This window comes from Lissotriton vulgaris, chromosome 5 (assembly GCF_964263255.1).
Source record: "Lissotriton vulgaris chromosome 5, aLisVul1.2, whole genome shotgun sequence".
Taxonomy (NCBI): domain Eukaryota; kingdom Metazoa; phylum Chordata; class Amphibia; order Caudata; family Salamandridae; genus Lissotriton; species Lissotriton vulgaris.
The window spans coordinates 2023913641-2023937963 of NC_141693.1; the positions used below are offsets into that span (position 1 = coordinate 2023913641).

A 24323-nucleotide genomic window follows, 5' to 3' on the forward strand; every position below is an offset into this window, starting at 1 on the left:
TGTACAGTACCTCTTGCTGACACTCTCCTAGACGGATCATTCTGTTCAGTACCTCTCGCTGACACTCTCCAAGATGGATCATTCTGTACAGTACCTCTCGCTGACATTCTCCCAGATGGCTAATTCTGTACAGTACCTCTCGCTGGCACTCTCCAAGATGGCTCATTCTGTACAGTACCTCTTGCTGACACTCTCCAAGATGGATCATTCTGTTCAGTACCTCTCGCTGACACTCTCCAAGATGGATCATTCTGTACAGTACCTCTCGCTGACACTCTCCAAGACGGATCATTCTGTACAGTACCTCTCGCTGACACTCTCCAAGACGGCTCATTCTGTACAGTACCTCTCCCTGACACTCTCCAAGATGGATCATTCTGTACAGTACCTCTCACTGACACTCTCCAAGATGGATCATTCTGTACAGTACCTCTCACTGACACTCTCCACGATGGATCATTCTGTACAGTACCTCTCGCTGACACTCTCCAAGATGGCTCATTCTGTACAGTACCTCTCGCTGACATTCTCCCAGATGGCTAATTCTGTACAGTACCTCTCGCTGACACTCTCCAAGATGGATCATTCTGTACAGTACCTCTCGCTGACACTCTCCAAGACGGATCATTCTGTACAGTACCTCTCGCTGACCCTCTCCAAGACGGCTCATTTTGTACAGTACCTCTCGCTGACACTCTCCAAGATGGATCATTCTGTACAGTACCTCTCGCTGACACTCTCCAAGACGGATCATTCTGTAGAGTACCTCTCGCTGACCTTCTCCAAGACGGCTCATTCTGTACAGTACCTCTCGCTGACACTTTCCAAGACGGATCATTCTGTACAGTACCTCTCGCTGACACTCTCCTAGATAGATCATTCTGTACAGTACCTCTCGCTGACACTCTCCAAGATGGATCATTCTGTACAGTACCTCTCGCTGACACTCTCCTAGATGGATCATTCTGTAAAGTACCTCTCGCTGACACTCTCCTAGACGGATCATTCTGTATAGTACCTCTCGCTGACACTCTCCAAGACAGATCATTCTGTACAGTACCTCTAGCTGACACTCTCCTAGATAGATCATTCTGTACAGTACCTCTCGCTGACACTCTCCACGATGGCTCATTCTGTACAGTACCTCTCGCTGACACTCTCCTAGATGGATCATTCGGTAAAGTACCTCTCGCTGACACTCTCCTAGACGGATCATTCTGTATAGTACCTCTCGCTGACACACTCCAAGACGGATCATTCTGTACAGTACCTCTCGCTGACACTCTCCCCGTCAACAAAAGAATCACCTTCCGCCTCCTCACCCACGCACACAAAGCCCTACACGACCAAGGCCCGAGCTACCTCAACAGCCGAGTCAACTTCTACGCTCCCAAACGCCACCTCCGATCAGCCAACCACGCCCTCGCCGCCGTCCCCCGCATCCGAAGAGCGACTACAGGAGGAAGGTCCTTCTCCTACCTGGCTGCCAAGACCTGGAACTCCCTCCCGACCGAGATGACGCTCTCCAAGATGGCTCATTCTGTACAATACCTCTCTTCCGCTCCACTACTTTGAAGGGCCCTGTCTATTTGTCTTGGAGGGAGCAGGGCTTCACCGGGGCCATCACCCAGACCTGCTGGCCCGGTTGGAACTCGACCAGAGTGGCATTCTGGTCATACTAGCGTTTCATTTCCTCTTGGCTCGCCTCCAGGTTGGCCTCGGCCAGCTCTCGGAACTTCCGAGTCTGGGTTCGGAGGGTCAAGGTGTATCAAAACACATCCTGGGGTGGATCTCGGGGTGCCGTTGTAGAAGAGTGGGGTCTGCAATCCAATGGTCACCCCCAATTTTTGCTTTTTGCTTCACTGGTTTACGACTTTCCCTGGCTGTGGGCCTGCGAATCAGACCCACAGCCTAGCTGTTCTCTCTCTAAATTGACACACATGTACCTTAGGTGCATTTACCAATTGGTACTGGGCCACCTTATCAGTACCTGTACAGCATACCTTCGGTATCCAGGGCATAGGCGTACCCAGGGCCTACCAGGGGCTGCAGAATGTATTATGCCACCCCTGGCTGGCCACCCAAATCTGACACAACTGGCTCCACGACAGCTGGGGCAAGGTGGTGTAATCACCCTTTGCTTTAGATATAGTATTCCTATATCTAACCCTAACATGGACACATATATTTCTATCAGTCACTCCTATGGCAGGCCTTATCAATCCTAAAGGCAGAGTGCTTGGAATTATGTGAGATGGTGCTCTGGCATGAGCTGAGCCCATTTGCAGCTTGCGGAACCAAGTCCTAATAGCTGTTCCATGATAACGCTATACCATATACTCTTAAGTGCATTATGTACCTCGCGGTCAAATGCTAACTTTGGTATCGCATTATCAAAACATGTCGGATAAGGTGTCATACGAATTGGAATACTAACCCCTCGCCAATTCTGCCGACAGGGTTAGCATTCTACCCTTCTAGAGGGACACGACATGGATGTAACTGTGAACCCCGGTTAAAGTTAACTTGAGCCTCAGCATCACAAAATGGATGCTGCAACCACAGACACAAGTCTGACCTCCTGCTGCTGGGAGTCCTTCCAGCGAGGGAGGCTCAGACAAAGGGTTTCCTGCCTTGGGAGGTGCTAGCACAACCCCAGACAGGATTTTGTGTATTAGGTAGGACAGGGCTGAAAGGAATGAGACATGCCTGGGGCACACAAGGTGTCCTTGTGCATATGCCAGTCCAAACCAGTTCCTGGGGCACTCCAGCCCCAGAGCTGGCGCAGGACCGGACAAAGGAAAGGGGGTGTAACCACCCCCCTTCCTGGTCCCACCCAGAGGAGGGACCTAGTCGTAGTGCAGCCCCCTTTAGCTGAATAAAGGTAGGAGCTGAACCCATTCCAAATTAGATTAATCTTGACAACTTCCACAAAGAACTCTTGACCTTCGACCTCCTGAATCCAGAAGACTGAAGAATCTCCCCTATGGTCAGGAAATGACCATCCTACTTCGCAGGCACCATCAAGCTCCTGTGCGGTTTGCTGCAAGTCCTTCCATCCTGGAATCCGATGACTCAGCTCCACAAGACCCGGACCTCCAGACCTCTCTGACCTCTACCCACATTCACAGCACAGCTGGGACCCGTGGGTGCGACGAGCAATGTGGAGACGGCCATCTTGCGAAAACCTGCACAGCGCTTCCAGCACGACCGCCGAGGGATCCTCGAGTGAGTGCATTGGGGTCCGAGAAGCCCCACACCGACGCAGCTCCTGCACCAAAGACCAGCCCCCCAGCATCCACGAGATCTGCGTGGGGCCCTTTTGCCTGGTTGCTGCTTGTCCTGTTGTCTGGTCACTTGCCGGCTGGCTCGTGACTTCGGAGACGACGACCCGAAGAAACCAACACTGCTAGTCTGGTCCCCCAGACTGGCCCTTGCTTCCCTGTGAACGAGAAGCACCCCGGACCCTCCTGGTCCGCACCAGACGCCATCTTTGTTCCACCGCGTGGCTTGCATTAGCCAAGGCCTGTTGTCCAGATCGACGATCCGACACCGCCAACAGCAGCAGACTATGTGGGACAGCTCGTGCCTCCAGCCTGGTCGTGAAGAGCAGCTCCTGGTCCGTACAGCTACAGAGAGAAGCGACCCTTCCTTCACCTGACTGCGGCGACAGCATCTGGTTCCCTCCTGGTTCCAGCACCGTCACTGGCTAGTGACCGAGACTCTGTCCCCTTCCCTTTCAGGACTTCTTCTTCCTAGTTCCATCCTTGGAACCGCCAGACTCCTCCATCTGGCTGCCTGCCAGCAACTCCTTGTTTCAGGCATCACCGGGGTCAACGCAGCAAACCCGACGCAACTTCAGCCCTATGCACCCGCAGCCTGTGGGTTAGGTAACTAAAGCTTCTAGGTGCTGAAGCCTGTGTACACTATCCTAGTGTTCAGGTCCACTGTTGTTTTCCCTCCATCCAGCCGGGTTCGTCCGGAATCCGTAACTTTCTAAACTATACGATCCATAGACGTTGGTACGCATCCCGCGTGAGGGTTTCCACTCTGCACGTGAGTCCCGTGGGCCTCCTGCTCCTTACTTACCTAGTTTGTAGCGTAGTCCCAGCGATCCTCCAGCCTCTGGATCTCCTTACAGTACTTTCCTTCCTCGCATTCCATTGTTTTGAGTATATGGTTTGCCGTGCCCCTAGGGCGCACTTGTAAATATTGTGCAAACTCGTATTTCTTTTTGAGTATTGTCATGTGCTTAGCCCTCTGACCTCATAAAGAGCTCAGAGGTGTATGTTAGTTAATAAATATCTGTTTATTTTCATAACTACCTGTGTGGTGTCCGTTTCATTTGGTATTCAAAGGTTATATGTGGTAAAACAGCTGGCTTCAAGAGTTTAGCCTAAAGACTGCTTTTGTCCACGCTACTAGGATAGCTGAGCTATAAGGTTGACTTACAACCAATCACCATAAGGGTTGTTTGGACTGATACAAGGTGAAGGGCCTCTACGTTGGCTCGCATCTTTGGCCAATAAAAATGAGTAACTAAGCGGTTGTAGGTCTTGTCCTGGCCCAAGTGTCCCGCCAGGGGTACGTCATGAGCCAAGCCTAGGAGGAAGTCTCGGAAGCGTAGGGGTACCACCAGCACCCGGGCTGACCCTAGCTCGGCAGACTTCTGCTCACTGTACAGGAGGTCATTCTCCCAATAAAGCGAATGGGTTCCGGACTGGTCGCCCGCAGCTTGGGCTTCGGCCTGTTGCCGGGGTCCGACCAGGGAAGGGCAGGTAGCTTGTTCCCAGCAGAACTCCTCTCTAGAGGGGCCCCCTTCGTGGCGCCACTGTGCTAACTCGGGCAGATCACCTAACTGTTATGTTATGTTAGTAGTTTTTATAAGGCGCGCAGCTGCCCCAGCCAAGGGGCGTCCCGGCGCCTGATCAGGTACCACAACACAACAAATCGATGCTGGGAAGGAGAGGAAGGAATCAGTCAGCGATTGGGAACAAAAAAGTTTTTATGGCGCGCCTAAAGGAAGTAAGGCTGTTCAAGGCTCGAATATGGACAGGGAGAGAATTCCATAATCCTGCCGCTAATACTCGAAAGGAGCGACCTCCCATCCTACTCAGTCTAAACCGTGTATTGACCGCCAGATGGAGAAATTCCGATCTAAGAGACCGCGTAGGAACATAGGAGGAAACAAGCTTAGCGAGGGCTGGAGGAGAGGAAAGCTTCAAGATTTTAAATGTCAGGCAGAGAGCCTTAAATTTAATTCTCTGTCTGACCGGCAGCCAGTGGAGAGAGGTCAAAACTACAGAGACAGAGCACTGTCTAGGAAGGCCAACGATGGCTCGCGCCGCGGCATTCTGCACCCTTTGCAATCTAGTAGCCTCCGCCTGATTCACTCCGAGCAGCAGCGCACTCCCATAGTCCAGCCGAGAAAGAATGGAGGCTTGGACCACCAGTTGCCGAGTAGGGGGGTCGAAGAATTTGAGGACCGGTCTCAGCCCTCGCAGAATACCATAACAGGTAGCTGCAACCTTCTTCGTGTGGCTGGTGAAGGAGAGTGTAGGATCCAGCCAGACCCCCAAGTTCTTAACTTCGGCAGCTGGGATGGGAGTCACCCCCAATTCTGGAGGCCACCACTGGTCTCCCCAGAGCTCCGCCTGCTTTCCTAAGATCAGAACCTCGGTTTTTTTGGCATTTAACTGCAGACAGTTCGTTCGCATCCAGTTTGCCACGGCTATGAGTCCTGCACGGAATCTGGGAGCGTTCACCTCGGGATCACCGCTGAGTGTCACCGCCAGCTGCGTGTCGTCAGCATACGATGTCATGTCTCCGTGATCTGTGCGGGATCGGGAAGTAAGGGTCCGTCGTCGGCGACGGTTTCTTCTCCTGGGAAGAGGTCGTTGGGCTTGGCTCAGCCGTTCCTGTCTTCGTCAACGGGGGTTTGGCTGGGAGGTTCACCCTCAACTCTCCCGAGGGAAGGCAGTCGGGCAGACATGGATCGTGTGGTGGCGCACACCCATTCGGGTAGGCCCATCATTCCTAGGTGGGTTTTGCGTTAGACTTGTCCCCACTTGGAACTTTCTAGGTCGTTGCCGAGGAGACAGTCCACAGGTTGTGAGGTTCGGACAGCCACTCGTAACTTGCCGGTCACTCCCCCCCACTCGAACGGTACCAAGGCCATCTTACACAAGCTCTCTGTATTGTCGGAGGAGATTACGGGGCAAAAGACATTGGGGATGATTTGGTCCTCTTTGACTAGATGACGAGGACACCGGTGATGCTCGCCCCGGTGTCACAAAGGGCCTCCACTCGGTGGCCATTAACCGACACTAGCTGCCGGTATTTCTTGGTGTTGGCGGGTAGGGGGGCTCCGGAAATCATTTCTCGATCTCCTAGGGAGACTAGGACCATGGCAGCTGGTTCCTACTCTTGGGGGTCCTCAAACTCTTCCCCTAGGGCTACGGTGGCCATCTGTCGGGCTGGGGGAACTGTCGTGGTGGACCGCTGAGCCATGGGACACTGGGGGGCCGAGCTTTTGACAGCGGAAGCAGGTGATATTCACACGGGCCCTTGCCTACCTGGAGGACCGGTATTGGCTGGAGGAGGGGCTGGGAAGCTTGGGGGTTGGTTTCTCGGGGGGCTACGCTGGGGACCTGACTGGAATTCCCTCTGTCTTCCGTGGTTCCCCCCCCCTCTCTGGCAGGAAGGACCCTGACTGTTTCGGGGGTATTCTCCTACGGGGCCCCGGGGGACCCGGGTGTTCACCCAGCGATCTCCTTTGACGGCCAAGTTCCTTGGATCTGCCAGCTTGCTGTCGAGCAGATGCTGGCGTAGTTCCACAAAGCAGTTTGTGGACAAGTGTTCCCAAGCAATGAGATCGAATAGTTCTTCGAAGGTGGTGACCTTGCTGCCCTTGATCCACCTTTCTAATGCTCGACTGTAAAAGTTCACGTACTCCACCCACGTGGTGCCAGGGATCTTCTTGCAGTCTCGGAACCGCTGGCGATACATCTCGGGGGTGAGCCTGTATCGAGTTAAGAGGGCCTCTTTCATGTGGCGGTAGGAGGTCTGCATGGTGGACGGCAGGTTGAGCAAGGTGTCTCACCCCTCGCTCAGGAATCGACCCCAAAACCTGGCCCCCCAATCCTTCTGCGGGACTCGGTGGGAGGTCATGGCTGCCTCGTTGGCTTTGAACCACTGCTGGATGTCATTGTTCTTATAGTACTCTTTGACCACATCCTTGGGGATGTGGACTTTCGGCTCTACCGGGGGAACGGTCTCTAGGTTCACCGGGGGCCGGGCTTCTTCGCTCCTCGCCTTGAGCTCGATCTCCTTTAAGCTGCGCTCATGCTCCAGCTAAAGTCTTTTCCCTTCGTGTTTCTTCTCCTCTATCTCCCCTTGTACTCGCATTTGTTCTACCGCTAGCTTTTTCTCTGCCCATTTTATTTCGCCCTCGATTTTGAGTTTGGCCATTTCAAGTTCGTGATTGCGGCTTCTCTCTCTGTCCGCTAGCTCTTCTGGGGATAGGCCCCCATCTGGTGCGTTGCTGCGTACCTGGGTGCTGCTGATTCCCGCTTGGAAGAGTCCGGGTTCGTCCGGCTGCTCTGCCTCTCCGCCGTTTCCTTCTGTTTGGGGAAGGGGGGCTCCGGACTCCACCCAGGCTTTCAGGGCTTGCTGCATATCTTCTTTGGTGTTTAGACCAGTGATAGCGATTTTTCGTTCTTTACAAAATTGCTTCAGTTCTTTGTGCGTATACTCTTCTAATTGCGCCGCACGGAACGTAGGACTCGCGTCGGTTTCAATAGGACTCATGGTGATTTCTTCTGAGGTCTTTGTTCGGTAGTGCGTCAGCCACTCACTCTACAATCTCTAGATTGTGGGCTCGGATCCTGTCGCTTGCCACCAATGTTAGAAGGGGCGATCCCAGGGGAGGACAGAATCGGTACCTGACCAACCTGTGTCCCACCTCTCCTAGGACTACAGCCGAGCACTGGCGGGAGATCCTTCTGCGGAAGGGTCTCGTATCTAGGATCGTACGAGCTGAGCTAGCACCACTCGACAAAGAGACACCACACCGTAGGTTCTGAAGAACTTATTCTTTATCTAGTAAAATATCAGGATCTTTATGATCCGCAAGGTTCGTATTTACAAGTAGAGCACGGGCTCATCAAGTCCCGGTAAGGGTAGGGGTAGCGGGACAGTCTTAAGGATTAGGGTCAATGTAGGTGCGTATCCGGCGCACAGCTCTCAATCCTCGAGCCGGGGGATACGATTCGATCTTGGGTCCAGCCGGACCAGAACAGTCTCTGAGCCGCGACCAAGTCAGCAGGGCTCGAGCAAGGATGTCGGAGGTCTTACGATCTTTTGGGGAGCACCGTATTTGGGGCTCAGGTATTCTCAAGGTTGCAAGGGAGCCCCGACCACGTCAGCAGGGCTCAGATGGTTCAGGCAGAAGTCAGTCTCTGCCAGATGGTAGCCGCGACGATGTCAGCAGGGCTGACAAAGGTCCGAGTAGTTTCTTCTCCGAATTTTCCGTTGAGCCGCGACCACGTCAGCAGGGCTTCTTTTAGTTCCAGGCTTCAATCTCCCGATAGTCCCATAGCTCCCCTTGTTATAGGTCTGCGCCTCTTTGATGTCCGGAGTCCTCGCAGGCAGGGGTTGCTTGTTGCGGGTTTCCTGCCACGCAGCCTTTTATCCTTTCAAATTGGCTCTGGAGGGATCCCAGACACACAGCAGGCGTGGAGCCAGCCCTCAGGGAGGCCGGAGGGGCGATCGAAACCCATCTCTCAAGGGGAGGGTGGAGGTGTGGTAGAAACTGCTCCTCCCTCTCTCGCTCACTGAGAGCGCTCTACCCCCCAGCCGGGCATGGCGCGTCTAGGGCCGAGATCGCGCTGGGGCGGCCATCTTAGGTGCAGGGGAATGGACACCGGAGGCCTTCGGGGCCGATGGGGTTTGGGTGCGTCCGGTGCCGGGGATATGGGGGTGAGGACGGGGAAGTCCAGTGTGGTCTGTAGGGTCATGGAGGGAGTGGGCCGGGTAGGCCGTGATAGTCAGGGGCCTGGTGTGGTGCACGGGTCAGGGAGGACCACGCCACAAGGCCGGGTCTAAAACCCCCGCTCCACGGGAACCACCACCTACCCAGGGCCAAAATTATTTCATTTTTAATGGCAGGGGGGCCATGTGACCCCCCTCCCAGGCTGCTGTCTGCCCCGGGAGCAGGCCCTACCTAAAAAGAAGAAAGGAGGAGCCTCCTCCTGGAGCCATGCATGGCCCTGGGGACCACCACCCCCCAGGGCCAGCTCCTGCTATGTCCCGGGGTGCGCACCCCAAGGACATAGCATGTTGCTATGGCTTGGTGGGAGCTTTATCGCTCCAGCTAAGCCATAGCAAACTGTGCTTTGTTTGGGCATTTTGCTCTCACTTGCTGAAAGCAGAGCGCAATTGCTTTGACGGAGAGCGAGCTGCATCTTCAGCAGCTACCTCTCTGTCAAAATAATGCCGGCTTCCGCAGGAGGTGAGGCGCCGGCAGGAAATGCAGGGGACTTAAGGCTCCCCCGCGGTCCCCAATGGAGTGCATGCCCTGGGTGGGACCAGGACACCTAAAAGGCCAGGTCCAAGGGGATGGGGTCCCCGTGGCTGAAATCGGATCGGGTGGGAGGATGTGCCTTACAATGTATGACTTCTTTTTTTAAAGGCTGGGCCCCCTCTTTTTAAATATAGGCCTGGCCCTTCGGGATAGAGTCCCTGGGGACAAAATTGACCCATGAAAAGCGAGCCATGCGGCCCCCTCACCAGATAGATAAATTAAAAAAAGACAAGACCAGCAAGTCACCTGAGGCCTTGCCTCCTTTCTTCAGCACTCTGTTTCTTCGGGGCCAACAAGCCCTCCTGTTACCTCCAGTTAGTCCCAAACAGCCTGATTGCTGAGAGGACTTCAGTGGCCATGCTCCCTTTCCACACCACTCTGCAAACGCACCTCTTGGCGAACTGCTGGTTGGGGGAGGAAGCCCCCTCGGCTCCAGAGTCCATGAGGGCCAACAACACCTCCTGTTACCTCCAGTAAGTCCCACAGAGCGGGATTGCTGAGAGGTCATCGGAGGCCACGTCCCCGTTCTCCATCACTCTGCAAACACGCCTCCTGGAGCACTGCTGGTTGTGGGATGAAGTCCCCTCTGTAGCTGAGGGACCGTAGAGGCCAGAAGCCCTACTATTACCTCAAGTGTGACCCAGCTGGATTCATGAGAGCTGGTTGGAGGCCCCACCCCTCTAAAAAAAACCATAGAAATACACTGAAAAAAACAAAGGTTACAGGGACATTATAGTTAGGCTGACATTTGAGTGGTACAAAACCAGAGACATTCAGCAGTTATAGTTACCTGAGCTAACTATAACGTACGCCCCACAATGCACTGCTTATGATCTCACATATGACATCACTGATGACATCTCAAATGACATCACTGATGACATCATCCACACTCACATACCTACTCACTGATTCATAGAGCCACTCACGCATACAGCCACTAAATAAACCACTAAATCACATACACAGCCACTCATGCACCTACTCACTGACCAATCCAGTCATACAGCTATACAGACACTTACACGCCCACTCATACACCCACACAGCAATTCTCATACTCGGTCAACTATGCAAATACTCACATACGTACGCACTCACTCATCCATTCATTCACCTATAAAGTTCCTCACACACCCACTCACTTACTCATAGATATATTAACACATCCACTCCCTCATCTATACAGTAAAAGACAAGTACACACTCTCCCATACAACCTCTCACACTCACAGATACAGCCACTTACACACCAATACAACTAATCAATCACCTATACACCCACTTACATGCCAATTCATACACCCAGAGTCACTTATGTACTCTGTCATTCACCCATACAGACATTTATGTACCTGCTTAGTCATCCATCCAGCCACTCATGTACACTCTCATTCACCATTTACAACCACTGACACACCCGTACCCTTACCCATACAGCCACTCATTCACCATTATAGCCACTTACACACCAACTCACTAACCCATAGACTCACACAGCCACTCACTGACTCATACAACCACTGGCACACCCACTCGCTCACCCACACAACCACTGGCACACCCACTCGCTCACCCACACAAAAACTTACACACCCACTCACTCATGTATAGTCTCCCACATACCCACTCACTCTTGTATACACCACTTACACACCCTCACTCACCCATATAGTAACAGCCACATATATATATTTAACAGTCATTAACTTTTCGAAAATACTCAATCACTGCATGATGTCATGAGTGATGTCACTGACAATGTCATGAGTAAAATAATATGTGATGTCATAAGCAGTGCTTTGCGGGGGTGCAAGTCTATAACATCCCTCAGTGAATTTTTAAGTTTTTTTAAATTCTATTTCATACCTATAACATCCCTGTAACTTTTGTTTTTTCAGTGAATATATTTGTATATCACAGAGATGTATTGCACAGTTTGAGACAGCGTACTTTTGCAGCTGGCTTCTTCAGGCTCATGTAGATTCCTCCAGAATGTCTGAGTTCTTTGACTGTGTAGAACTGTAGGCAGCCACATGGTCTTCAGGTGGCTCTCACAGAGGAAATGCATTAATGTGCACAATAGTCTGTGCGATCCTTCAGGCTACAGCAGTAAACGATGCACATAGTTATTTTAGAAACAGCATAGAACAATAATTTATTATTGCGGTTCCTTCTCAAGGTACAAGGTGGTGGTGGGTGAAACGTCTGCAAGAGGTACCATATAAGGACGCTCAAATGTTTGCACAGGCTACAAAGTAGCAGCAGCTGAGTTATGGTTTGCTTCAACTTTGGAATAACATATTTAAATCAGTTCAATTTCTGTGATTACATTCTTCATGATCATATCTACACAAGGAGTAAATGCTTATTGCAGATTAGGCATAGAAGGGCATGTCCTGCTCATTCAGTGCTTGTCCTGTAGATGATCTTTGTCCTTGCTCTCAATGTTCCTTGCCCTACTCACAGTGTTCCTTTGATCTTCCTGAAGTGTCCTTTGCCCTGCTCACTGTGACCCCTGTCCTGTTCACGGTGTCCCTTTGTTCTTCTTGCAGTGTCCCCTGTCCTGCTCACTGTGACCCCTGTCCTGTTCACGGTGTCCCTTTGTTCTTCTCACAGTGTCCCCTGTCCTGCTCACTGTGTCCCCTGTCCTGCTCACTGTGTCCCCTGTCCTGCTCACTGTGTCCCTTGTCCTGTTCCCAGTGTCCTTTTGTTCTTCTCGCAGTGTCCCTTGTCCTGCTCACACGGCTGTCTCTCCTCATCGGGTACTGGCCGAGATGGCCTTCAAGCTGTTTGTCCTTTTCATGATATTGGGAACAAAGAGCAGACCGGAGGATCGTTCGATGCTCTCGATTGGCACCAGGAATCGTTCCAATGGGATCTTTTCATCCACAGGGCTGTTGGGCATTACGTAGGGACGGAGCTCGATTTCCCCACTGGGTTTTTCCAAGAGGACAACTTTGAAGAAATGTGTGGGGACAGCCACATTGTTCTTACCAATCACTTGGTACTTCACGTACATCTTCCCATCTGCTTCCATCCTGCGGAAAAAAAGAAGAAAGCTGTGGTAAACATACAACAAAGAGCAAGGGGAAGACCCAAAAAAAGAAGAGCCCACAGTGACAACTACAACCTACTGCAACAGTCGCTAAGGACTACACACAGGATGCAGTAGCAACTGGTATCTACAGGGCGGGAACACCTTGGGCCTAGGACAAAGAATAGAGAACGCGAAGCACTGGAAGCTACAGCAAGGGAAAAAAGACTAAAAGAAGAACAGTGAATGTCTGGAACTGCAGCCTACAGCAAGGGACATCCTGGGCAAGAGATATGGATTTATGTTTAAACTGAACTCCAGCACTTGTAAAGGCAATAGGTGAATGTGCCCTACTAGCAAGCCAGCTGGCACCCCCCCCTTTCCATGTTTGCTGTTACTTCTGTTCTCACTGTAGCTGTAGTTCTATACTGAGTGCTGGCTGCTGTAACAGCAAATTCAGACAACATACTCCTGCACGAGCACCAAGAAAACGTTGTCTAGTAATAAGTATTTCAGCAGACTGCCTGTAAGAAGAACTCTAAGACACTGAGTCACGGTGGCAGGGTATGCAGTGCAGGATCAAAAACGGTGTTATACAAAAAAAAGTGATTTGGAAACATATTTTTTGTTTTCTAAACAGTCTAAACATAATGCTAAAAACCAGCCACCGTTGGTGGTCTTGAATATAACATATGAACACAAAAGATAAGAGAGGCATAAGTAAAGAGACATTTGAAACACGGTCTTTGGGTTAATCCATAAATCACGATGACAGAGGCAAGTTATTCTGAATGCTGTAGTAAGTACCTTTATTCAAAATTTGCGGAACACAGCCAACGCGTTTCACCGTTACGGCCTTCTTCAGGGCAAGTTGTAATACAATAAAATCCTGCAGGATATTTGTCTGAAACACGAGGATGAGGCTTAGTGTGAAGTCTTTTTACAAATCTTAAGACTATAAACGATGAACAGAAACAGCGTAAAGGTTCAGGATTTTGTAGAATCAAGAACCGAAGCGCATAAATTGTCGCGCTGAACCACAGGGCTATATGCGGCAGATGAGAGTACGTCTTCTGTGTCTATTTTCAAAAAGAATGAGCCCTACTAACAAGCCAGCTGGCACCCCTTCTATGCTTACTGTTACTTCCATTCTCACTGCAGCTGTACTTCTATTCGGAGTGCCAGCTGCTGTAACAGCAAGTTCAGAAAACATGCTCCTGCACGAGCACCAAGAAAACCTTGCTGAAATACTTATTCCCTTACCAGACAGACTGCCAGTAAGCAGAAAGGCTTTTGGACACAAAGACAGAACTGACAAAATTATGGAACTTTTGTGCAAACATTTTTTTTAAAACGTTTTTATTAAAGAAGTTGCAGTACAGCAGTACAATAAAAAAAGAGAGGTTCCATGCAAAGACACAGTACAGAGTAGCAAGATATAATCCATCAAAGGCACATCCATATCAGTAAGCAGCATGACGACAGCATTAGCATCATAAAACAATATGTGGTCAGGTCGGCGGCTTCTTACACTTTCTCCCAGGTTAGCGAACAGAAATAATTAAAGCCCTGAGGGGCTGGCTAGCTCGGGAGGGACCAGGAATAAAAGTAGGAAGGAGCCCAGCACCGATCAGCACCGGTGGCTGCCGCGGACCAAGGGCCGACGGGAGCGTGGGAGAGGCGGCGTCGGGAGCGGGAGGGAAATGAGGTGGTGGCTGGATACCATACGGCCCATCATGTAACAGTGTGGGGGCGGACCAGATCGCAGCACCGTGGTCCTAGAGGCAACCCCCCAACTGGGCAAGCAATAAAGTCGCCAGCCGGGGAACCCACTGACAGCAGGGACATCTGGGACGCGGAGAGAAGAGCTACGCACTGACCAACTCCACGGCCACCACTGACGCGGGGGAGGCAGGCTCGCTAGGGGAGGAGCGGGAAAGGAGGTAGGCGACCAGGGGACCCCAAATATCAACTGGGCGAGATCTAGCTGGCATCAGGTCCCAAATCTCTGACAGCAGCATTTGACAACGGGAAGCATCCTCCAGCCAGGCCGCCACCACAGGGGCAGGCCGGCGGCCCCAACACATAGCCACCCTGCACCTGGCCAGTACCAGGAGCATCGAAATCAGACGGCGCGAAGCATCAGGGCAAGGTTTAACAAACCCGAGACGGCAAAGAAGGGGGTCCGAATTGATGGCAGTACCAGTGATTTCAGAGATCGCGGAACAGACCTCCAACCAAAACACCTGCATCCGAAGACAGAGCCAGGCCAAATGGGCGAAATCTGCAGCAGGAGCGGAACATCGCACACAGGAATCCTCAGGGATGAGTCCTAGTCGATGAAGCTGCCGCAGAGTTCTGTAGAGCCTGTGCAGAAACTTGAAATGAACCAAGCGGAGCCGATAGTTCAGGGAAAGTTTTGTGGTTTGGTTACAGCAATAAAGCCAGTCGGCATCTGAAATATCCACACCCAAGTCAGCACTCCACGCCTCACACGCCCGCGCCGAGGAGATGGGAGAAGATAACAAGGCAAAGGCAGACAATCTGGTGACAAGTTTATGTGGGGATGCTGAGGTATATACAAAATCCAGGGCAGGGAAAGTGGGCGGGGGCTGCGGAAAGGTCAGGTGCAATTTCCAGCAGGTGGTATGCAGCTGGTAATATAAAAGTGTATCCATCAAGGATGGCGACTCGGGGAGAGAATAAAAGGAATTATCGGGATAAAGATCCGCCACAGTCTTGAAGCCCCGCAGCGCCGCATGCCGAGACATACAGGATGACTGAAGGGGGCGGAAAATCCGGGTGGTTAGTAATGGGCATGGCATCAGCAGATAGGAGAGAGAGACCAGCTAGACGTCGCAGAAAGGACCACGCCCAGCGCAATGTTTCCACCGTATTCACCTCTGATCGGGGTCGCACCGCAGGGGCAAATAACGCAGTAGAAAGAGGCCAGGGGGAAGCAACATCAGATTCCACCGCAACGTGAGGCTGGTAGGGGGTGGGATGCAGCCAGAAGTGAAGAAAGCTGGCCTGAGCACAAAGTGCGTAGAGACGGAAGTCTGGCGCACCCAACCCACCAGCTGACATAGGCAGGGTCAGGACGTCATAGGCAACCCTGGGCTGCCGCCCTGCCCAGATTAAGGACACAACGAGCGAACGCAACCTGCGAACAAAATAAGCGGTAAGGGGGATGAGTATGTTAGAGAAGAGGTAAAGAAATTTGGGGAGGACCACCATCTTGGCAATGGCAACGCGCCCAGCCAGGGAAAGCGGCGACTCCACAGAGGGATCTTAGATTCAAACCAGTCCACAGCCCGGCCAAAATTGGACCTCCAGAGTTCGTCTGGGTCCCTGCTCAACCAAATGCCAAGATAGCGTGTGCGACCAGACGGCCACTCAATAGGAAAATCGGGCACGAACGGGAAGGTGGCATCAGTCAGGGGGAAAAGTACAGATTTACTCCAATTGATCTGAACACCCGAGAGCCCACCAAACCGAATAACCTCACGCACCAGGGGACTTAGATTTTCCTGGGGATGGCGAACGTAAAGAGTGACGTCGTCTGCATACATGGAGACCAAGAGGGAGCGGGCCGAAAAGCCGATACCCCTATGGGTGTGGTGCTGCCGTAGACTGGCGGCTAGGGGTTCCATAGCAATGGCAAAAAGCATGGGCGAAAATGGGCAACCCTGCCTAGTTCCGCGAGTAATGCGGATGGGGTCAGTTACCTGGCCATTAATACGCAGCTGGGCGGTGGGGTTAGTATATAACAGTTTAATATTCAGCAAAAAGTGGGCACTGAACCCCATGCGCGATAGGATATAAAAAAGGAAGGGCCACTCCAGCGTGTGAAACGCCTTCGTGGCATCAAGCAGTGCAGCCACAGCCGGAAGGTCAGGGTTAAATTGATGCAGGACGGAGAAAATGGTTTGAAGATTATGGGAGGTTGTCCTACCGGGGATAAAGCCAGATAGGTCGGGGAGGGAAATGGTGGACATTAACAGAAGGAGACGGGAGGCGATTAGCTTGACGAAGATTTTATTGTCTATGTTAATAAGGGAGAGGGGGCGGTAGGAGTCACACCGATCAGCCGGTTTGTCCGGTTTGAGGAGCAGAGTCAGCGAGGCCTCGAGGAGAGACGGCGGGAGCGTGTCAGTGTCAAAGGACTCGTTAAACATGGCAGCCAGATGTGGTACCAGAATTGAGGCATACATTTTATAAAAGGAGGCAGGAAGACCGCCCAAGCCAGGCGCCTTATCGCTTGGTAGGCTGCTGATGGCCGCCAATATTTCCTCCTTCGAGAAAGGTTCGTCAAGGAATTTGCGGTGGTAGTCCGCAAGCCAAACAAGGGCGATGGACTCAAAGTACTGGTCGAAATCTTCCGAAGACGGAGGGGAGCCGGCAGAGTAGAGTCGGAAATAGAAGGCAAGGAAGCGGGATTTGATCTCTTCCGAAGACGTGGTACGGTCTGGTCCCCCGGGGGGCCGTGATGTAGTAAGCAGCACGTAGCGGGCACAGCAGGTTGGCAAGGGCGCGTCCCGGGCGGTCCCCCTCACCGAAGCGGCGTGCCCGGCCCTCCCTCCCCAGGAAGGACAGTTCGCGGCCAGCCTCATCCGAAAATTCAGAGTGCTTTTGATGCAGAAGCGCCAGCGCATCGGGCCAGCGCCATTCGCAAGGGCGGCGTCAAGGCCTTGGATCTCCCCCCTCCAGCCTAGCAAGTGTAAATCGGATAGCACGGAGAACACCGGTCTGCTTGGATATACACTCCCCCCGAATTAATACTTTAAAACCCTCCCAAAGCGTAGAGGCAGAGTCGACGGAGCCGACATAGAGTTCAAAATAGTTAGTGATCGCGGTCTGAATCTCATCACAGCAAACAGAATCTCGAAGGGCATTAGGAGAAAGACGCCAGGTGAAGGCGCGTCGCAGAGAATCGGGAGGTCGAATAAGAAGTAGGACAGGCGCGTGGTCAGAGAGAGTGCAAGCCATATGGGCAGCGTCAATAGTCCAGGAAAGGATATCCGGCGACACAAGCCAGAGGTCAATCCGCGACCAGCAACCCCTAGCACCCGTAACGCAAGTGCCCTCCCGGGCACCGGATCGAAGATGACGCCAAACATCAAAAAGCGAGTTAACAGTCAATATAGAAGACAGAGCGGTGGCAGTACGCGGGTGAGACCGATAAGAGCCCGAGCGGTCCAATTCTGCATAAAGAGTAACATTAAAATCGCCAGCCCAGATCACGGCCGCAGGGCCACAGGAGGAAATCAGATGCTAGACATTATGGTGGAAAAAGTCCGTGTCGTCAGAATTCGGACCATAAACCGCAGCGATGGTAACAGGCTGGGCGAGCAATACCCCATGCAAAATGATGTGTCTACCCTCCGGATCGACAAGGGCGTGAGAGGTCTGCCAGGGAAGGCCACGACTCAGCAGGATCGAGACACCCCTAGCATAGGACGAATAAGTCCTATGCCACCCCCCACCCACTCCAACCCCCCAATCAGGCTGAGAATACCACCCACCCCACCCCAGGGACCCACAACCGGGAGTCGAAGACAAGATGGAAGAGTTGGGAATCATCCAGTGGGGGCATGGCAGGATCCAGCATACGTCCCTTCAGAGAAGCAGGGTGGCCAAGCCTAAGAGAGGAAGACATCAATCAAAGAGAACAATAATCAAGCAGACATTGGAAACAGCACTACTTATTCAATGTCACTGAGGCGCCCGGACCCATCAGGCTGAGATGTTGAAGAGGCTGAGCCCTCCCTGTCCAGTTTTTTAGCAAATGCCAGGGCCTTCCTAGGATCTGGAAAGACCAGCGTCTTCGCCCCCTGGCGAACTCATAGTTTTGTCGGGTAGGCCAACGAATAGGAGACCTCATGCCTGAGAAGGATTCGTTTAGCAGGGAGGAATTCTCTTCGGGCGGCCTGCACGGAGAGGGTGTAGTCAGGATAGAAAGAAAGGGCGGTGCCCTGGTGGTTGATGGTTCCCTTCTCGCGTGCAGCCCAGAGGATGGCGTCCCGGTCCCGGTAGTTCAAGATCTTTGCTATAATAGGACGTGGGGGAAGACGAGGGCGCGGGTGGGGCCCCAGCGAGCGATGCGCCCTCTCGACGATGAAGACAGTGGACAAGACTTCACCAAACAACTCCATGATCAACTGCTCCACAAAGTCCTCCATCTTCGTAATGTTCGTGGATTCCGGGAGGCCCGTGATACGCAAGTTGCATCTCCGAGAACGGGCCTCCATTTCCTCGTTCTTTTTCCGGATTACGGCAAGGAGCTTGTCCATCTGCAGCAATTTTTGCCGGTCCTGGGTGGCAGAGTCCTCCACACTCAAGACCTGGGACTCCACATGGAGCAGGCGGTTGTCGTGAGAATACAGACGGGACTTCACCTGGTCAAGGCGGGCCGAGAGCTGGTACAGCTGGGTGGCGATTCTAGTAACAATGGACTTGACGCCCAGCATAATGGTCTTGAGATCATCTTCGCGGGACGACGGGACCTCCATGCCCCCTGCAGCAGAGTCGGCACCCTCGGCGCCTGTGACGTCCTGCCGGGAAGATCTGTGCAGCTCGAAGGCTATCTTGGGCTGTTTAGGATCACTCTTCCCCATTGTGTGAAGCAAGGATGAACTCGCAGCAGCCCAGATGCCCAAGGGAGCGCCAGTAATGGGGGAGCCCCAAAAGCCAGCAGCAAGATAGGAGAGGCACCACCGGGCACCCGATCAGAGGGGATACCAGAGGCGGACCAAGCGCAGCAACCAGAGGCGAGCGGGCGCCCAACGACGACGCGGGTGCTACCGGGTCAGCCACAGCACACACCAGAGCAGGACCGCCCCGTACGCCGGCCAGGAGGAATCCACAAGGAGAGCTATTCAGCAGGCCAAATGTCAAACAGTACCACCAGTTCACCAAACCACAGCCCCGACGCAGCTTTACAGTCGATGGTGGTCACCGCCGCAGTGGTCGAGAGGGCGGGAACGCCGGCAGGCCCACCACACCCGAGAGACACCCCGGTTACAGCCTGAGGGGCAGGGTTGAATGTCGGCCGCAGCTTAGACTTCAAGGCGGCACACAGGCAGGAAAGCAAAGTCCAATGCGGGCAGCAGTGGCATGGGAACAAGCGACTTGTCAGCCCAAGTTTGAACCACCAGGGCGAGTGGAGAGTAGCGCGACCCAGCCCCGGGCAGGACGCAATAGCAATACGCCCGGGGGGGGGAGCAGAGTCACAGGCGGAGGCAGCCCGTCCGAGCAGTCGCAACCGCAGGAGGCCGCCGCTGCCGCGGGACGAAGACAGACCGCAGCTGAGGGCCACAGACCTCCGGAGTACCAGGCACAGATATGAGAGTCAGTAGGACGTAGTTCCAGGACAAGGCTTCACAGTCGGTTGGCTTCAGCCGTTGGGCACTCCCGCCAGAAGCGGCCGGCTCCCCCAGCATACAGGAGCGCCACCAGGGACCGCAGCGCAGCAGACGGCACCTCTCCCCGCCGTGCAGGCAGGACCAGGAGCGGGGAGGTTCCGGCGGCAGGCAGGCTCCAGCAGGCGTCCCCGACAGGGAAATGCGGGTGGCCCCGCGGAGGCGGCAGGCAGGCCCTGTGGACGGGGAACGCCGAGGCCGACACCAGCCACGGGGCGGGCACCCAGCAGAGGGGGCAAGGAGGGTCCACCGCTCCCCCAGCCGAGCGTCGACAGCCGCTGCCCGCGCGGTGCCCAGGCGAACAGACCAGGTCCCCGCAGCGCCACAACACCAAGCCGCATTTCAGCAGCCCCCACCCCCGCAGGCACCGTACCCAGGCAACGGCACGACTCACCGGAGTAACCGGGGGTCCAGCAGCGAGGTCAGCAGGAGGCGCCCAGCACAGGATCGCCCTCCGAACAGCAACAGACCCAGCAACGATGCAGGCCGTCCGAGGCCCGGGAGCACTGTCCCCACCACGAGGCAGAGAACCGCGCCGGGAAGGCGCCCAGGAACACCGGGCCCGGCCAGGTAAGTGCAGGACACCTTCAGAAGAAGGTGCACTGCTGAGCAGTGTGCAGGATACGCCAATGTCTGCAGGATATTACCGGATCTAGACGCTTGGCCGGCAGAGCCCACTCAAGGTGCGGCCATCTTGCAGCCGGCCAAGCCAGGCCCCCAACTTTTGTGCAAACTTTGCAGATTTAGGACATTTCATTATAGGGTTGAGGTCCTGGACCGATTACATTAAAACCTTGAGCGGGGAGGCTGGTTGGGAATCCTGCCCTTCACATGAGTATAAAGCTAGTGTTTACCCACAGGGAAGAGAATTTGATACTGGCCATGCAGCTCGTTCTGCTCACATAAAAAAATTATCCTTCATTCTCGACCGTCAGGTGAGGGAAATGGTTCTTCCCTAGGGGATTCTTGGCTATATACATGTATACCAATATACATGCTACTCCTACATATTTAGGCTAGGTGCATTTAGGCAATTTACGTAGGGGGCATTATAGGATTATGCAAATGCAACTGTATTTATCTGAACTGTATATGTTCATCTTATTAGCACTATGGTAGAAATGTACCTACTGTTTACTACATGAGTACTTGTGACCTCTTTTGTATTCTTCTGTCTCCTCATTGTCATAGCAAAAATGTTTTACATAAGAGTGATGCTGGACCAATAAATACTTATTGAAACGTCCTAATCGTCACCCTGTGTACTTTCTGAGAATAAGCAAGCATGAGTGACTGAGCGAAAAGTACTGTACAGTTTTCCACGATCCCTGAGGAATCAGGGTTGTCATGTTCAGTGGTTGCCAGAAACTACCTACACCGGTTAAGATAGAGGGGGTGGGATGGTAGCGGCACTGTAGAGCTAGCTGGTCTAATGGCTGACACATCCTGTGGGGGTGTCCGGAAGCGGTTTGAACACCAAGACCTCAGTTTAGGTCATTCAAAACGTGCAGGTCCTGAGGGTCTCCTAGGAACTACACAGCACTGTGGCCTAGGTGTGTTCTAGGTCTGTCAGAGATCGTACTGCCCCACATTTTAGATTGTTTGGTATGTGTGTGAGAGACTGAATTCTGTTGACAGTGAAATTGAGCCACAACATCTGTGCATGTGAAGAGGGGGAGTCAGTACGATGAGTCCAACCCTTAGCCTCCTGTCTGAGAAGTTTAAAGTGGGCGTGGCAGGAGGAGTGTATGCCGACGGAGCCCCTCTCCACCAAAGAGGGCCCAAGTTCCACCTGAAATACACTCCTGTGCCAGACTGTTGTCATTGTCTGCGAGGAAATGGGGTGTATTAGAGGGTGTGGTCAAGCAACTTCACCATGTAATACACTTACCAACCCTTTTAGGTCTAGTAGGTTTCCTCTGTGAAACCCTCAGCTCAACTTTGGGTAGCTGCTGCTCTGAGCAGCAAGGCTTGCATAGAGGAACAGCACCAAAACAGAAGAAGAAATCGAAAGATGCTCAAGAAATCTTACACCAATTTATAAATATAGACTGTATTTTTATAAGATTTTAGATACGAGAGCAAAAAGGATTCAACGGAGGGTACCGGAGAAATCGATTTTACAAACAATAAAAAATCATAGCTATGGAGTGGTCCTGATGCGAGGGATGAAGGATGCTGAAGATGCTCTGGATGCTGTGGATGTGACGCGGTCGATGGGTCTTCTTGCAATGATTCCTATAGAGTGGTCCTGATGCAAGGGATGAAGGATGCTGAAGATGCTCTGGAAGCTGTAGACGTAACGCGGTCGATGGGTCTTCTTGCATGGATTCCTATGGAGTGGTCCTGATGCAAGGGATGAAGGATGCTGAAGATGCTCTGGATGCTGTGGATGCGACGCGGTCGATGGGTCTTCTTGCAATGGATTCCTATAGAGTGGTCCTGATGCGAGGGATGAAGGATGCCTAAGATGCTCTGGATGCGACGCGGTCAATGGGTCTTCTTGCAATGGATTCCTATAGAGTGGTCCTGATGCGAGGGATGAAGGATGCTGAAGATGCTCTGGATGCTGTGGATGTGACGCGGCCGATGGGTCTTCCTGCAATGCATTCCTATGGAGTGGTCCTGATGCAAGGGATGAAGGATGCTGAAGATGCTCTGGAGGCTGTGGACGCGACGCGGTCGATGGGTCTTCTTGCAATGGATTCCTATAGTGTGGTCCTGATGCAAGGGATGAAGGATGCTGAAGATGCTCTGGATGCTGTAGATGTGACGCGGTCGATGGGTCTTCTTGCATGGATTCCTATGGAGTGGTCCTGATGCAAGGGATGAAGGATGCTGAAGATGCTCTGGATGCTGTGGATGCGACGCGGTCGATGGGTCTTTTTGCAATGGATTCCTATAGAGTGGTCCTGATGCGAGGGATGAAGGATGCCTAAGATGCTCTGGATGCAGTGGATGCGACGCGGTCAATGGGTCTTCTTGCAATGGATTCCTATAGAGTGGTCCTGATGCAAGGGATGAAGGATGCTGAAGATGCTCTGGATGCTGTGGATGTGACGCGGCCGATGGGTCTTCCTGCAATGCATTCCTATGGAGTGGTCCTGATGCAAGGGATGAAGGGTGCTGTGGACGCGACGCGGTCGATGGGTCTTCTTGCAATGGATTCCTATAGAGTGGTCCTGATGCAAGGGATGAAGGATGTTGAAGATGCTGTGGATGCTGTGGATGCGACGCGGTCGATGGGTCTTCTTGCAATGGATTCTATAGAGTGGTCCTGATGCAAGGGATGAAGGATGCTGAAGATACTCTGGATGCGACGCGGTCGATGGGTCTTCTTGCAATGGATTCTATAGAGTGGTCCTGATGCAAGGGATGAAGGATGCTGAAGATGCTCTGGATGCTGTGGATGCGACGCGGTCGATGGGTCTTCTTGCAATGGATTCCTATGGAGTGGTCCTGTTGCAAGGGATGAAGGATGCTGAAGATGCTCTGGATGCTGTGGATGTGACGCGGTCGATGGGTCTTCTTGCAATGGATTCCTATAGAGTGGTCCTGATGCGAGGGGTGAAAAATGCTGAAGATGCTCAAGGATGCTGTGGGTGCGACGCGGTCGATGGGTCTTCTTGCAATGGATTCCTATAGAGTGGTCCTGATGCAAGGGATGAAGGATGCTGACGATGCTCTGGATGCTGTGGATGCGACGCGGTCGATGGGTCTTCTTGCAATGGATTCTATAGAGTGGTCCTGATGCAAGGGATGAAGGATGTTGAAGATACTCTGGATGCGACGCGGTCGATGGGTCTTCTTGCAATGGATTCTATAGAGTGGTCCTGATGCAAGGGATGAAGGATGTTGAAGATGCTCTGGATGCTGTGGATGCGACGTGGTCAATGGGTCTTCTTGCATGGATTCCTATAGAGTGGTCCTGATGCAAGGGATGAAGGATGCTGAAGATGCTCTGGATGCTGTGGATGCGACGCAGTCGATGGGTCTTCTTGCAATGGATTCCTATGGAGTGGTCCTGTTGCAAGGGATGAAGGATGCTGAAGATGCTCTGGATGCTGTGGATGCGACGCGGTCGATGGGTCTTCTTGCAATGGATTCTATAGAGTGGTCCTGATGCGAGGGATGAAGCTTGCTGAAGATGCTCTGGATGCTGTGGATGCGACGCGGTCGATGGGTCTTCTTGCATGGATTCTATAGAGTGGTCCTGATGCAAGGGATGAAGGATGCTGAAGATGCTCTGGATGCTGTGGGTGCGACGCGGTCGATGGGTCTT

At 52.8% G+C, this 24323-nt stretch overlaps 1 protein-coding gene across 2 annotated transcripts in view; it reads right to left on the bottom strand.

The window, feature by feature from the left end:
• Positions 1–11715: 11715 nt before the first annotated feature.
• ENDOG (endonuclease G) overlaps positions 11716–24323 on the bottom strand; it is a 50030-nt gene continuing 37422 nt past the window's right edge. The window contains exons 4-5 of one of the 2 annotated variants that reach the window (XR_015296124.1): positions 12158–12624; positions 11716–12092 (exon numbers count right to left, since the gene is read on the bottom strand). Coding sequence is in view for 1 of the 2 variants with exons in the window: in XM_086924882.1 (XP_086781008.1) it covers positions 12342–12624 (283 nt within the window). In the remaining variant the exon portion in view is untranslated. Of the gene's footprint in view, positions 12625–24323 lie in introns of both variants that reach the window. The other variant, XM_086924882.1, reaches the window with a different exon arrangement.